The following is a 14145-nucleotide window of genomic DNA, read 5'->3' as shown; positions in this document are numbered from 1 at the left end:
AGAATAGTAACATAAAACAAGCTACAAAGAAAACAGTACTACAGGTTCCAAAAAGGTATTTATGTAGGGCTTGTAAGTTTGCAAATCACTTTATATTATTTTATTGGATATTTGCAACAACCCTGTGGGGCAAGTATTACAGTCATTTTTCATTTTTTACATTTGAGGAAATTCAGCCTTAAAGAGATTAAGTGACTTGTAAAAGGTCACCCATCCAGTAAGTTCTGAAGTAAATAATCATATGCCTACTTAAGTGATATATTATTAAATATCATTGGAATTGAAAACACATTCAAGTAGAAGGACAAATTAAGTTCAGTGTTCAAACCAACCATTTAAGATTGGCATTACCAATATATGAGGCACAGAGACCATATGTGTGACTATTAGTTTTAAATATTAGAGATTTAGAAAGATCCTAGAGTGTGGTCACCAAGAAAACAGAAGAGTAGGATCACAGCATTTTTAAAGCTGGGAGGAACATTCTAAGTCATCCATTTTAAGCTTCTCAATTTATAGATGAAGAAATTGTGTCCCAGAAAGATGAGATGGCTTTCTTGAAGTCATACAGCAAGTACTGGAATTTGAATTCATATCCTGATTCCAGCTTCAGTGTATTTCCACTGTACCAAAATCAAACATTAGGTAAGCTATAGAAATAAAATGTGCCAACTTTAGGCAAAGTCAGAACTCATTTTAAAACTATTATAAACATGGGACAGGTATGAAAATTACACAAAGAAGTTAGTTACAGTGATACTATGACACATGTCCAATACAGCCATCCTTCATTCTACAAAGTATTGCTACTGTCCATTGTGCTGAAGTGTTCTGTGAGCATCTGGACATAACATAGCCAATGGAACCTGAGAAGCATATGAGATTTTTTTGTGAGCCAAAGTTCTTCTTTCCATAGATTTCATTACTCTTATAATCAGCTACTCCAATGTCATCATTTGATAATCTCTCTGAGGACCTAAAAGTAAATATTAATTTGTAATAATTTTAATTCCTCAATCAACATTCAGAAGCTAAAAGCTTTTTTCCGAGCAATATTATCCACTGGATAAAAGGACAAACTAAGAATCCAAAAGACAGAGATCTAACCCTGAGTCTACTAATGACAATAGTGACTTTAGGCCAGTGATTTAAGAAATTAGGTTTTCACTGCCTCCATATTCAAAAATGTGAATGCGATAACCTGCCCTATCTACTAAAAACATTATATATAATAACATATATGAATGTACTTTGTACTTATGATAGGTGCTACATAAATTCAAGACAATATAAGCATGGAATACAATTGAAGAACCCTTAAGTCCCAGCAAGATAACAAGAGTGTAAAATATCAACCTTCCCATAATCTGGTTCAGTGATTATTTGACTCTTCAAATAAAAAGGAATATTTGAAAGACTGGCCACACAAGAATGATCATTAGTCACAGTAAGAAGATGCAATAGTTGTCAATAGTCAATTCCATCTGGGATCATAACATTTCACCTCCTTGCACATTTTCTCCCCTGCTGTCAGAACCCTACTCTTCTCAGATCAATAAAGATTCTTCTCTGGGACTCAGACATATATACCAAATGACAAATGCTAAGAACTGTTACTGATACTCCTGAGATCTTAGAATGCTGAAGAAGACATCCTCCATATATTTGAATTTAGTTGTTTCTGTGTGCATGATGGTTAAAATTCTTATGTTTCCTGGCAAAGTAGTATGTGGGGACTGTACCCTGGAGCTAACTCTTAGCTGAAATTGGATTAATACAATATAAAAAAAAAAGCTGTGAACACCTACATGGGAGTCTGATGTCATTCCCTCCATGCCTTACAAGCAATGGAGTCAATATCACATCCTTTGAAAGCACTGAAATTCTCAGAAGAAATAGCTTATGCTTCATTTCCAACACAACTCCTATCAAGCTTTATGTGATATAAAAATTATCTAGGTTTTAAAAAAATCCCATGAATGCCTTTTGGATACTGAGGAAACAACAACATATAAAAGCTAAAAAAAGAAACCAAGAAACTATTGCTATTTGCTCATATACAGTGCTAAATAAATCCAATTCTATTTTTTCTTAAAATATGAAATTTCACCAAGAAACACGAAATTCCTAAAAGAGTAATATGGCAATTATTAAAATATAGATTTATGGAGGTATCTATATAGAGTAAGTAGCCAGAAAATACCTTTCTAATAAATTTTTCTTTAGTGATATAGCAAGTACCCAGTCTTCTTACCCTATTTCATAAAGGGAGTCGAAGAGAGCAAGTATGAGTTACTTTGAAAATTCATTTTGAACTTGAATTCTGATGTTTGCACAGTGTTCATTTCCTACTTGAAATATTCTTTTGGTTGAAAAAGTCATTTAAATCTCTTCTTTCATTTAAAGTCTTTTTATTCTCCTTCTTCTTCCTTTTGCCCACTTTCTTACAGTCACTTAATTGCATATATGAGTTCACGCACACATCCATTAGGCAAAACCAAAATATACTATTCAAACAGATAACCACCACATCAGCTGCTAAGTATAGATACATTTGAAAGAACTATCTGAAACAATTCTTTTTTGGACTAGTTTTAGTTTACTTAAAAGGGCTATTCTACCATTAAATATTCATAAGGCATTAGGATATAAGATTTTTGCTCAAAAAGATAAAGCAACCACTTCTACATAAAATTCAAACTGTGACAGCATTTTCTTTCCAACTGTGATTCAACTCAATCAGTTAAGAAAGCTCCCCAAATATAGCATGTGAATGTATATATTTTTAAAACCTACTCTGCTACCAACACCTTCCCTGTTTGCCTTTTCTTTTAAGGTTAATTAAAATTTCAATAGGATAAACATCAAACACACATTTCTAATTCAGTAACTGAAGCTCTTCCAAGCAACAGAAAATCTGATAAAACTGACCTCTAGTTGGCAAGAGAAGCTACAGAAAACCATCCCCCCCCCCACCAAAATCTTACTGGTGTTTTATTTCAAATACTGCACTCCACCCCACCCCATCATGATACTATCAGAAAAAGATAAAGTACAGATTGAATTGATATAACATACATTTGAAGTAAGTGTATAATTTAGACACAATTTTATCATGTTCCACAAAGCCAGCAGGGCTACTGTGAACAGCTAGACTGTAAGAACAATTAGCATATAATTCTACTCTGCACAATCCCACCATGAAAAAGAGCCTAATTCTATGCACTTGTGGACTGGTTGTTGTCTCATACAGATTAAAGGTGCTGTGTTTAGTTTTGTACTGTTGTACTGGGGGCTTGCCAACCATCTGTATCAGCCACCCTGGGCAGGACTATTTTCCTCTCCTGCTTTTTTCTTAAATGGATTAGTTTAGACTTCTTTCACTTTAGTGAACTTTCCAGGGATCAGGAGTACTGGGCAGGTTTCAAAGGATAAGACAAAAAAGAGAATACAACACTTTCAGGATAGTACTCTCTATAGACTCACATTAGTCTAAACTATTCCACCGTTACTACTCATGGCCAGACTTTGAACCCGAAAGCAAGATAAGATTACCTAAAAGTATCCAACATCCTGTATGAAAAAAAGACTCTACTAAGCCATTTAGTAGGCACAAATTTTGAATTGTTTTCCCAGTTAAGTACATGAGTTATGCCCTTTTTCTAATTCCCCCTAATACATATTCATTACTTCAATAAACACTTATGAAATGCTTAGTAAATGCAATGGATGTTTTATGTTAGGTATTAGGTGAGATACAAGGAAATCAAGTCATTTCACTTAGTTTCCTCATCTGTAAAATGGTGTAGTAATAAAAGCACCTCACTCCTAGGGCCATTGTAAGGATCAAATGAGATAATGCATGTAAAGCATTTTGAAGACCTTATACAAGTGCTAACTATGAGCCAAGTTAACTGGCCATCATATCCATGATCTTGGCATCTTCATTTGCACCAAACAATAACAAACTAGGCTTTCTTTTCTTTTCAGTTTATTTACTTTTATTTTACAACATTCAGTTCCACAAGTTTCTGAGTTCCAAATTTTTCTCCCCCTCCCCACCCAATGGCGGCGTGCAATCTGATATAGGTTCTTATATATACCTTTCCCATTAAGCATTAGACAAGTTGTAAAGAATTATAACCAATGGGATGAATGAGAAAAAAAAGAAACAAAACAAAAGGAAGAGAGAGAGCGAGTAGTTTGCTTCAATCTCCATCCAGACTCCATAATTCTTGTGGACAGCATTTCCATCATGACTGTTTTGGAGTTGTCTTATAGCCTTGCATTGCTGAGAGGAGCCCAGTCTATCAAACTTAGTCATCACAGATACTATGTGTCTGTAACTGTGTACAATATTCTCCTGGTTCTGCCCCCCTCACTCAGCATAAGTTTGTGTAAGTCTCTCCAGGTTATTATGAAGTCCATCTGCTCCTCATTTCTTATAGCGCCATAGTATTCCATTACATTCATATACCACAACTTGTTTAGCCATTCCCTAATTGAAGGGCATCCCCTTGATTTCCAATTCTTTGCCACCACAAAAAGAGCTGCTAGAAATATTTTTGTACATACAGGTCCTTTACCCACTCGTATGATCTGTTTGGGATGCAGCCCTAGAAGTGGCATTGCTGGGTTAAAGGTATATACATTTTTATACCCCTTTGGGCATACCAACTAGGTTTTCTGGGTACAAATAAGTTCCTCTATCACTATCAGTCTCAACTTTACAAGATTAGACTAAACCTCATGTGTGTTAAGATAAGTTCTAATTCCCAAAGGACAGAAGTAAGATTAAGGCATGGAAATTATAGAGATTCAGACTTAGGCTTGATACAAAGAAAAATTTCCTACCTGTTAGGCCTATCCTAATAGTAGCTAGTTAGCATGAACGTAGCACTAAACCAGGAGTCAGGAAGCCCTGAGCCCAAATCCAGTCTCTGACATTTTCTAACTGTGAGACCTTGGGCAAGTTACTTAATCTCTACCTGCCTCAGCTTCCCCAATGATAAAATGGGGGATAATAATAGCTCCTACCTCCCAGGGTTGTGAAGATCAAATGTTGTAAAACACTTAGCACAGTGCCTGCACACACTAAGCCAGAATAAATGTTTGTTCCTTTCCTCTCCCTTCCAGTACCTTAAGTAATAATGGGCTCAGGGGCGGCTAGGTGGCACAGTGAATACAGCACCAGCCTTGGAGTCAGGAGGACCTAAGTTCAAATCCAGCCTCAGACACAACTCAAAACTAGCCATGTGACCTTGGGCAAGTCACTTAACCCCAATTGCCTCACCTTCCCCCTCCGAAATGGAAAGGAAGGAAGGAAGGAAGGAAGGAAGGAAGGAAGGAAGGAAGGAAGGAAGGAAGGAAGGAAGGAAGGAAGGAAGGAAGGAAGGAAGGAGTGGGTTCCACCCCAGTAGAGCTTCAAGCAAAGGCAAAGATGGTGATTCACTGTTGGGGAGGTTGCTGGATTCTCAAGTACGTATGGGCTGGACTAGATGGGTTCTGGGGCTTAGATTCTTTGAAAATCTTTAGAAAATATTCTTAAGAGATTTTAAAGTCCTTGTTTGAAGCAACACCTCCTAAACATTTATGTTATGAAATAATAGAACTTTTGAATTTGAAGAGACTGTGGAAATTCCAAGATAGCCTCTACCCAGGACTGGAATCTTTCTTCTAGGGAGGTATGAGGAAATAGGGCCCAGAAGAGTTAAGGGATGTGCCTAGGGCTAACATTGACACATGTTGTAGTTTATTATCCAATGTGGTCAAAATGACTACTGTGGAATTTGCAAAAAATATAGAATCACTTGCCTTGAAAATCATCTGAGATGAGGGATCCCCTGTCTCTTGTACAGTATTTGGGTTGGGCCTGCCTACTCATTATCCTCCTACACAACTCAGACCTTAATTAAGCTATTTGTCCTTCAGTTCACAATGACCAAACAATGAGATAATTCACTTCCAGGTTCAGAGATAGAATCTGACTTTTTCAAATTGATCCATTTAAACAGAGCCCTCATCCTTGAAATACAGCATCTCTTGTCTACATTAATATTAAAAAAAAACCATCTAGAACAGAGTCAGCTTGACATCATAAAAAAGCAGTGCTTATGTTTATTATATTATTTTAACTGTGAATGTTGTCCCACTCTCATGGCTCTCTTGATTAGAAAACCTGCTATGGTTTGGAGCTGACACTATCCTTTTGAAACTAATATGAAAATTAATAAGTAACAAATTATTAGGATGGTTTTCAATCTCACTATGATGGACCTGTTAAACAACGTGAGACTCCATTTAGTTTTGCCACAAGGATTCAATGTGATTTTATATACAATAAAATACAAGGAGAACTGCTTAAAGGGCCTTACACATAGGAAGCACTAGAATATTTGTTGATTTGAATGCTAAAGTGACTTCCAGCTAAAGTCCTTTACCTGTCATATTTACAGGACTGCTTAATAAATAATAATCCCTTGTGTTTACAGAGTTCCCACTGCACACAAATTGATATGGCTAACAAAGCAAAATAGCGTGTTTCTATGATGCCAGCAGGCTATTACTAAGCAACAAAATTCAAGCCTTGAATAAATACATTTGCTTACATGTTAAAATTTTGGGATAAAATTCTGACGAGTAAAACAGGTTAGAGTAATAGGATCTTTGGTGACCTTTATGGTCTATAGACTAGGTGATCTTTATGGTCCCTTCCAACTCATTAACCAAAGCATGAATTTTATAATCAACGTTCCATCAAGTGTTAGCCAGTGCCCAAACAGCTCCAATGATTGTGAACTCAATACCTCGCTCAACAGCCCATTCTACTTCTGCACAGTTTTAATTATTATAAAATTCTTCCTGGTATTGAGCTAAAATCTACCTCCTTATAATTTCCATCCATTAGTCCAGGTTCTGTTCTCTGGCATGATGCAGAAAAATTCTAATTCCACTTACTCATAATAACCCTTGAAGAATGTGAAGATAGCTACCATGGTGCATAGTTTCTACATTCTGGTTTCTCATCCAACATCTTTTACATAACCCTTACCATACTGGTCATACTCCAATTTGTTGCCATCCCTGCTAAAATATGGTTCACTAACCTTAATTTTATACTACAGATATAATCCAACCAATTCAGATTATAATAGAACTACTGAAAGTAGTAGCCTTGATGTGGATGGTATGTTTATTAATGCAGTCTAACATTATAATAGCCTCATTCTTATATTCAAATTTATAATCAAACCGAATTCTCTCTTTTTTATATGAATTACAATTTAACCACATATTTCTAGCTTATACTTACCTATTTCATTCTAGGTATGACCTTTACTTAGAATAAATTCATCTTAAATTAGACTTCAAGCATGAGTCTTTGAGAACAGTTAAGATCCAGAAACTTTCAACAAATGAGCCAATACTCCCAGGTTATCATCTCCAAATTTAAAGGCATGTTATTTATGTTTCCATCCAAGTCACTGATACAAATGGAATATGGAGTAGGCCTAAAGACAGGCCCAAGGCATGCCATCAGAATGTCCCGTCTGGGTTAGCATTAATTCTTTAACTGATACTCTTTTGGTCTGGTCATTGAGTCAGCTATGGATCAAACTAAATATACAACCATCCAATTGAAATTTTTATGTGCCATCCACAAAAAAACTAAGAGAAAGTTGTGCCAAATGTCTTGCTGAATTAAAGTCTAATACATTTCCCTATTCATATCAAAAATACTAATCTGTCAACAAAGCAAATGAGGTTAGTCTGGCAAGATTTATTTGCTCTTAAAGAATCCTTCTAGGTTTCTAGTGATCACCAAATGCCCACAAACCATCAACAGATAATTTGTCTAGAACTTTGTTGGAGATAGATGTTAAATCCATTAGTTTGCATTTTATAGACTACACCCACTTCCTTAAGAAAAAAAAATTAGGAAACATTCAAACATCTCCAGTTCTGGGCACCTCTCCAATCCTCCAAGATTCCTCAAATATTGACCAGCAGTCACTTCTGGTTACTCTTACAGAATGACGTGATAAAATTTATCCCAAAGAGCTGATCAGAAGATATTTAATAAATCCTTGTTGACTCTGAAAAACTAGTCCTTCTTTTACTATCTCCTCACTTGTTCTGAGCTTAAGCTACCTCTTAACAAAAGGATGAAAACTTTGTTTTATTCTTTTCACTGTGAAGATCATTCTTCTAGATAAATAGGGACAGAATATAACCCTCTTCTCCCCCCCGCCCTTTTGGCTGTTAACATCTAGGTATGGGTGAAATACCACATAAATTCCTGAGCAATTAGTCTTTAAGTCAAACTTTCAACAGAATTCAGCTATGGTACCTTTAAAGTGGGCCTAGGGAGAAAGAACTGGTGAGTGATGAAGTATTTTTTGTTGTTGTTTAATAAGTCATAGAATATTTAACAAGTAAAGGCCATATACTAGAGAGCAGCACTCAATTAGTGGGTCAGAAAACATGGCTCTAGTCCCAGCTCTTTTATTAACTATTTGACCTAAAGTAAGTCATTTGACTTTCAACCTTTTATTTTCCTGTAAAATTGGGATAATATCTGCCATGGCTATCTCATAATTTTGCTCTGAAAAATCAAAAAGAGAGAACAGATGTGAAATAACCTTATGAACTGAAAAAAACTACTATGCAAGATTCAAACTATAGGTGCCCTTATAAAAAAGCTTATAAGTGCAGTTAATAAAATCTCACTCTAATCATTCTGACTCTACTGACTTCAAAAATTTTCCAGGATGAAACCTAAAGGATGAAAAACTATAAAATTACAGGTGAATCTCCATGGCAGTGACCTTCCATATTTCAGAGGCTATATATGAAAAGTTCTTTTAAGGAGAATTCATGCAAAGTCACTGTAAATATTTACCAAAGTATTACCCAGTGGAAAAGATGTACCTTTTTCCTTAAAAACCAAACCAAAAACAAAAATTCTCCAGACTGAGTCTCCCAAAAGGTTTGGAAATAGAATAAAATGTGGCTCCAGAAGTTATGGCATTTTGGAGATAATGCTTAATGATAAGTGCTTCCTTGGAGAAGTAAACTGCATGACCATTTTCCCCAAGAATAGTATTATATATTAGGTCAAGCAGTAATAAGGAAGAGGAAAATCTTAAACATAATACACTATGGCTCTATGCCCATGTGGAATGAGTTTGGAGCTGGATTTATAATTTTTTTAAAAACTGAACATTATCTTGATTCTGCTTTAGACAATAATCCCAAGCAAATATAGCTTAACAAGGTCTACTAAAAAGAGCTATAACTGGCATTATGTAGAGGATGACATTTCTAAACATTCTCTAAAATGTGACTGGTGCTTTTGAACACCATACATCAATCAAATTGGAATGTCAGGGCAGAAGTTTCTTATTTCAGTAATTTTATTGTATTATATGATTTCAAAACATTTCAACAATGTTCTAACATGTTTATGACTTATTTAAATTAAAAATCTCCCTTATATAGCAATTCCTGCTGGGAAAAAAAAGATTTATCTCAGCTAATACAAGTAAAATAAAACCATGCTTCCAACCTATTGATGTTAAACTTTTTTTTAATCTTAAAAATGAATTATAGAATTATTCTCTCCATTTAAAATACCCAGTACAGGTTGCTTCTCACTTAATCAGCCTGACACAGTCTTGCCCTTCACAGAAGGACCCCCACAGGGTGCCACTGAAAAAAGGATGAAGCTAAACAATCAGCAGATCTAAAAGATTTTGAAACCAAATCACAGGAGCCTTGAAAGAGATGGCCCCATTGGCTAAAAACTAGAAGCAGTGAAAGCCGCACAAACCCAGACTAACGACCCATGTGGGAATGCAAACCTTGCCCTGCTAAGAGCTATGAAAAAGACAATCGCTTCCTGACAGATGCTGCCAAGTCCAGTCAAGGGCTCAGCCAAAAGGGCTCCTTTGGTCACTTGACTGTTAACTCTTTCCCTTCCTTCCAAAGAGGATTTTGATTTACTATGTTTCAACCAAAACAACTGCCCGGGATAGTGACATCTACAAAACTCAAACCGATGAGGCATACCTCCCCCCACTCCACCCCCATCAACGGGGGGTGGGGGGGGGGGGGGGGCGGGTAGTTGAGGGGGGAATAAAACTTTATTCACCCACCATACAAAAGAACAATAGACGTGTTTAGTCTGTTAACTGAAGGTTTCAGTAGTGAGAATATGAAGTGAGGGGATGATTCCCAAAGGGCTGAGGTGTTGACAGAACCCACCAAAGCGGGAGGGGGGAGGGGAGGGGGGGGAAGACTGCATAAGATTGATGAGAATGCTTAAGGAATGTAGCTGGGAAATTGGGATGCTAGAACACTGAGGACAGGTGAAAGAAACATGAGCAAGAGGGAAGGGGGTGGTTTCAGTCTGTGTCTCTGAAGAGATACTTCTAAGCACAGGTGGTTGGGGGTGGAAGGGGGCTAAGGGATTTATGGAGAGCAGGTCAAAAAAAGCAGGTGCAAAAATTTCAGAAGCTAGTGAATTACATGGTCCAGGAGTTAAGACCTGGAGGTGGAAAAACGAAATGTTTAGAAAACTCCCAGGAAAAGCAAACCACAGAGGAGAAAGTGGCGGGAGGCGGGGAAGGAGTAGTGTGAGAACACGTGAAGGAGCCCACGCCACACGCGGTTCGCGTTCCTTGAGTCCTCTACTCCTCCCACCCAAGGCACTTCGCTTTTCGGCAGCGGTAGGTACCCACCTTTCCCAGCAAGGCGCTCCTGCTAGCTGCGGCCAGCTCTCGTAGACTGGCGGCGGCGCTAGAGCCCCCGGAGATCGTGGCGGCTGCGGCGGCGGCGGCGGCTGGGTGATAGGCTGGGGACCCCGGGGCATTGCCTCCACCTCCTCCACCCCCTCCAGCTGGGGTAGGACCGTGACCCCTGGCCGTAGGGCTATTCCCGTTGCTGCTGCAGCTACTGCTCCCACCTCCTCCGCCGCTGCCTCGGGGTCTCTGGCGGATGCCATCCAGCAGCCTGACCAGAAGGATATTGGCGGGCAGTTCATCCACCCCACAGCCCACCAGGATGCGACACTCGGGGCAGCGCAGCTCGTGGCGAGAGCACACGATACTCTCCAGACAGCGGCGGCAGAAGGTGTGCTGGCACGGGAGCACCTTGGCAGTAGTGTCCAGACGTTCCAAGCACACCGAGCACTCCAGCAAATCCAGCAAGGAGGACTCGTCCATCTCTTCTCCTCCTGCTGCTGCTGCGGCTGCGGCTGCTGCTGCTCGCCTCCTCCTTCTCTCGCCTTGCCTCTCCTCTTCTTCGCTCTGCGCTGCAGCGGCTTTGGAAGCGCACAGCCAGGACGCTCCTAGGAGCATGGAGTCCGGTGGTGGCGGCTGCAGGGAACGCAGCAGCCCTAAGTCCCGGGTACTGTGGGCCTGCCGCTGGCAGGAGGCATCAGGGCAGCCACCCTCCAGGGGAGACGCGTAAGAGAAGACCCAGCCAACTTCATCCACAAATTAACAGCGGCTGTAGCCAGGAAACGCTAGGAACGAAGAGCGATGGGGAAGGGGGAGTTTGCCAGCTCCCTCCCTCAATCTCTGGACGTGATGTCACCACCTCCCCTCTTCCCAAATGAGCTGGGTCCCGAAGGCTATAGGAGCAGCAATGAAAAAGTGGCGCAGAAACAGCCCTTCGGACGGGCTTCAGGAGTTACGCGCTCTCCGGGGAACCAAATCCTACCCAGCTCCAAGCCAAAACCTCACCAGCTAGATCTCCAGACCCCGCCAAGTCCCGAGGCCTCTGGAGCAAATCATCTGTCCGCCCCGAAGGGGGCAGGCAGGCATTAGGATAAGATGAGCTACACCTGTCTCTCCCACGCGTGTCCAGGGGTGGGTGGGGCGCGGAGGGTAAAATCAGTCAAGCGGGGGCAGACACGACTTAGTGGGCTCCAAAGGTTCAGTGGTGGCCCAGGGCGTCAGCAATGTAGCCTTCAGACCGAGGAAAGTGAGAAAGCAAAAGCGGCAGCAGCTGGACCTGTCTTAGGAGCTTTGTTAGAGCTTCCCCAACGCAGCCCTGCCAAACTGTACCGCCTACGCGCCTTCTCCATGGGGCTCCCCACCACCTGATCGCAGGTCTACGTCGCCTTCCTCCAGGGAGCTCCTCGCTTTAGCCGGATCCTCCCTTTTCCTCCAGGAAAAAAAAAAAAGTGCACCGCAAGCTAGGACTGAAACAAACTGGCAGGGAGTCAGTCACCTTCACTGCAGGATGCTGGGTTCACGAGACGGTTGGAGGTTAAGGGAAAGGGCAAGAAATCCACTTCTCAATACAGTAATTTGTTCTTCCCTCTAGCTGGCTGGTGGCAGCTCCTCACCCACCTTATATAATCCTCTCGGGAGTCGTGGTGGTGGGGAAGGTGGTGGTGGTGGTGGTGGTGGGGAACCCTTCAAGTCTCTCTTCTCATTCTCCCATCGATTATTACCATCTTCTCAAGGCAAGCAGAACGATATTCATCGTGCAACGCAGAGATTCGGTCAGGCTGATCTAAAGCGAAAGGGGTCATAAAGTTTGGTCTGGGTTGTCAGAATCCTCCTCTTCATCTCTGGAGTCTGCTGTGATTGGATTTGGTTTGGTTTGTTTTTAGGAGAGACTCGGGCTGACCACAGGATGCAGCCGTTCCAGACCGTTAACTCCCTCCAGCATCCTAAGCTTTCTCTCCCCTCTGCTCCTCGGAAGGAATGACAGCTACAGCGATGCCCTGGGGTGCTGCTGCTGCTGCAGTCCCAGCCGTTCCAGCTAAGCTTGGAGCTAAGCACTGGAAGGGAGAGATTCCTGAAGTTCACACTAGCTGCGCAATTCACCGTGCATCTGATCTTCAGGACCGTTTACGGTTTCGCACTTGACCTCCGCAATCCTGACCCTTTTCGGCAGCTGCTTGAGCAGGCCTCCGACAGAACTGCAGATGCTTCAAGGCTCTGTGCCCTCTTGCTGCCCTCTTAACGCCCAGCAGGGACACACTGCCTCTCCTCTGGCCGAAAGTGATCGCCAGAGAAACTCTCTGCGCTCTCCCACGTCCAAGGAAACCGAATTCCAGTGATTGAGATGTCTTGGAAGCCTCCTCTGTCTCCCACTGCAACACCTCTTCACTCCTACTCGAATTTCCCTTTGGGTAAGAGAAGAGGAATGGATAGGGGGAGGGAAAGAATCGATTTCTCCTGCCCGACCCCCTGGCTTAGGAGAGCGTCAGAGCAACGGAAATACGTACGGGAGGAACTGGAGAAGCTGGGGAAGTTTGGGAGGTTTGCTTGCCAACAGGAGTGAAGATATTCGCTGCAGCGCGCTGCCCCCTCGTGGTGGTTTCCTGTCCCAAGTTGAGGTTTTGTCAGAATTTGTCTCTACTAAGTGAGTGGCTCTAGGGTTTGTAGTCTTCTTGGCTGGCAGGGTGAACATCTATCTCATATGCAGTGGTCGCAGAATGTTCACAAGGTCAGAGTATCCCAGGGACCTTCAGTTTCAGGACTTTTCAAAAGGGGAAGGGGCAATCGAGGACAAGCCACACCCTGGAAATTATGACCCTGGAGCCTGAAGGTCATTCTCTCTTTGTGTGTAGGGGGAATTTTCTTATAAACCAAAAGACATTACAGCTAGAAAAGGACCTTTGAAGATCATGTCCCATTCTCGGATTTTACACATGGAGAGTGAACCTGAGGCTTAGAGAGATGGTGACTATTAGTCTAAGGTCACACAAGCATCTTATAATTCCCATTTTTGACAATAAAAGTATACAAGTCATTCTGACCATTACTAAACAACCTCTCCTATTTTGAAGCCCATATTATCTCCTTATGCTTACCATCTAGCTTAAAGTGGATCATATCTACACAGACCCAGAACATGCTTCACATCCCCTCCAGCTGTCCACCCCAGCCATCTTACCATCTTCTCTAAATCTGCTTACAATGCCCCTCCCTCCTCCTTTCCACCTCTTGCTCTGTCATCAATGATCAAATCAATACTATTATATTACCATTGCTCCTAGAAAGAGCCTGTCAGTGGGCTCCTGTAAGGACCAACTCAGCAGCCTTGTGATTCCTCAGACACTCCCTTCCTGGCCACCACTCTCTTTATGAGTTGTCTGCCTCTATCAAAATCAGCTCCTTGAGT

General features: G+C 41.2%; 1 protein-coding gene across 3 annotated transcripts in view; it reads right to left on the bottom strand.

Annotated features, from left to right (window-relative positions):
• Nucleotides 1-13711, bottom strand: part of SH3RF3 (SH3 domain containing ring finger 3) — a 615516-nt gene extending 601805 nt beyond the window's left edge. The window contains exon 1 of one of the 3 annotated variants that reach the window (XM_069094041.1): nucleotides 10743-13711. In XM_069094041.1, the coding sequence (XP_068950142.1) occupies nucleotides 10743-11360 (618 nt within the window). In that variant the 5' untranslated portion in view covers nucleotides 11361-13711. The remainder of the gene's footprint in view (nucleotides 1-10742) is intronic. The other 2 variants (XM_069094040.1, XM_069094042.1) reach the window with 2 other exon arrangements.
• Between the last annotated feature and the right edge of the window lie 434 nt (nucleotides 13712-14145).

Source organism: Petaurus breviceps, unplaced genomic scaffold (assembly GCF_028583685.1).
Source record: "Petaurus breviceps papuanus isolate PSGF00001 unplaced genomic scaffold, PetGlider_PUasm1.0 214, whole genome shotgun sequence".
Lineage (NCBI taxonomy): Eukaryota > Metazoa > Chordata > Mammalia > Diprotodontia > Petauridae > Petaurus > Petaurus breviceps.
The sequence above is the reverse complement of the archived record's forward strand: the minus strand, read 5'-3'. Positions and strand labels throughout refer to the sequence as shown.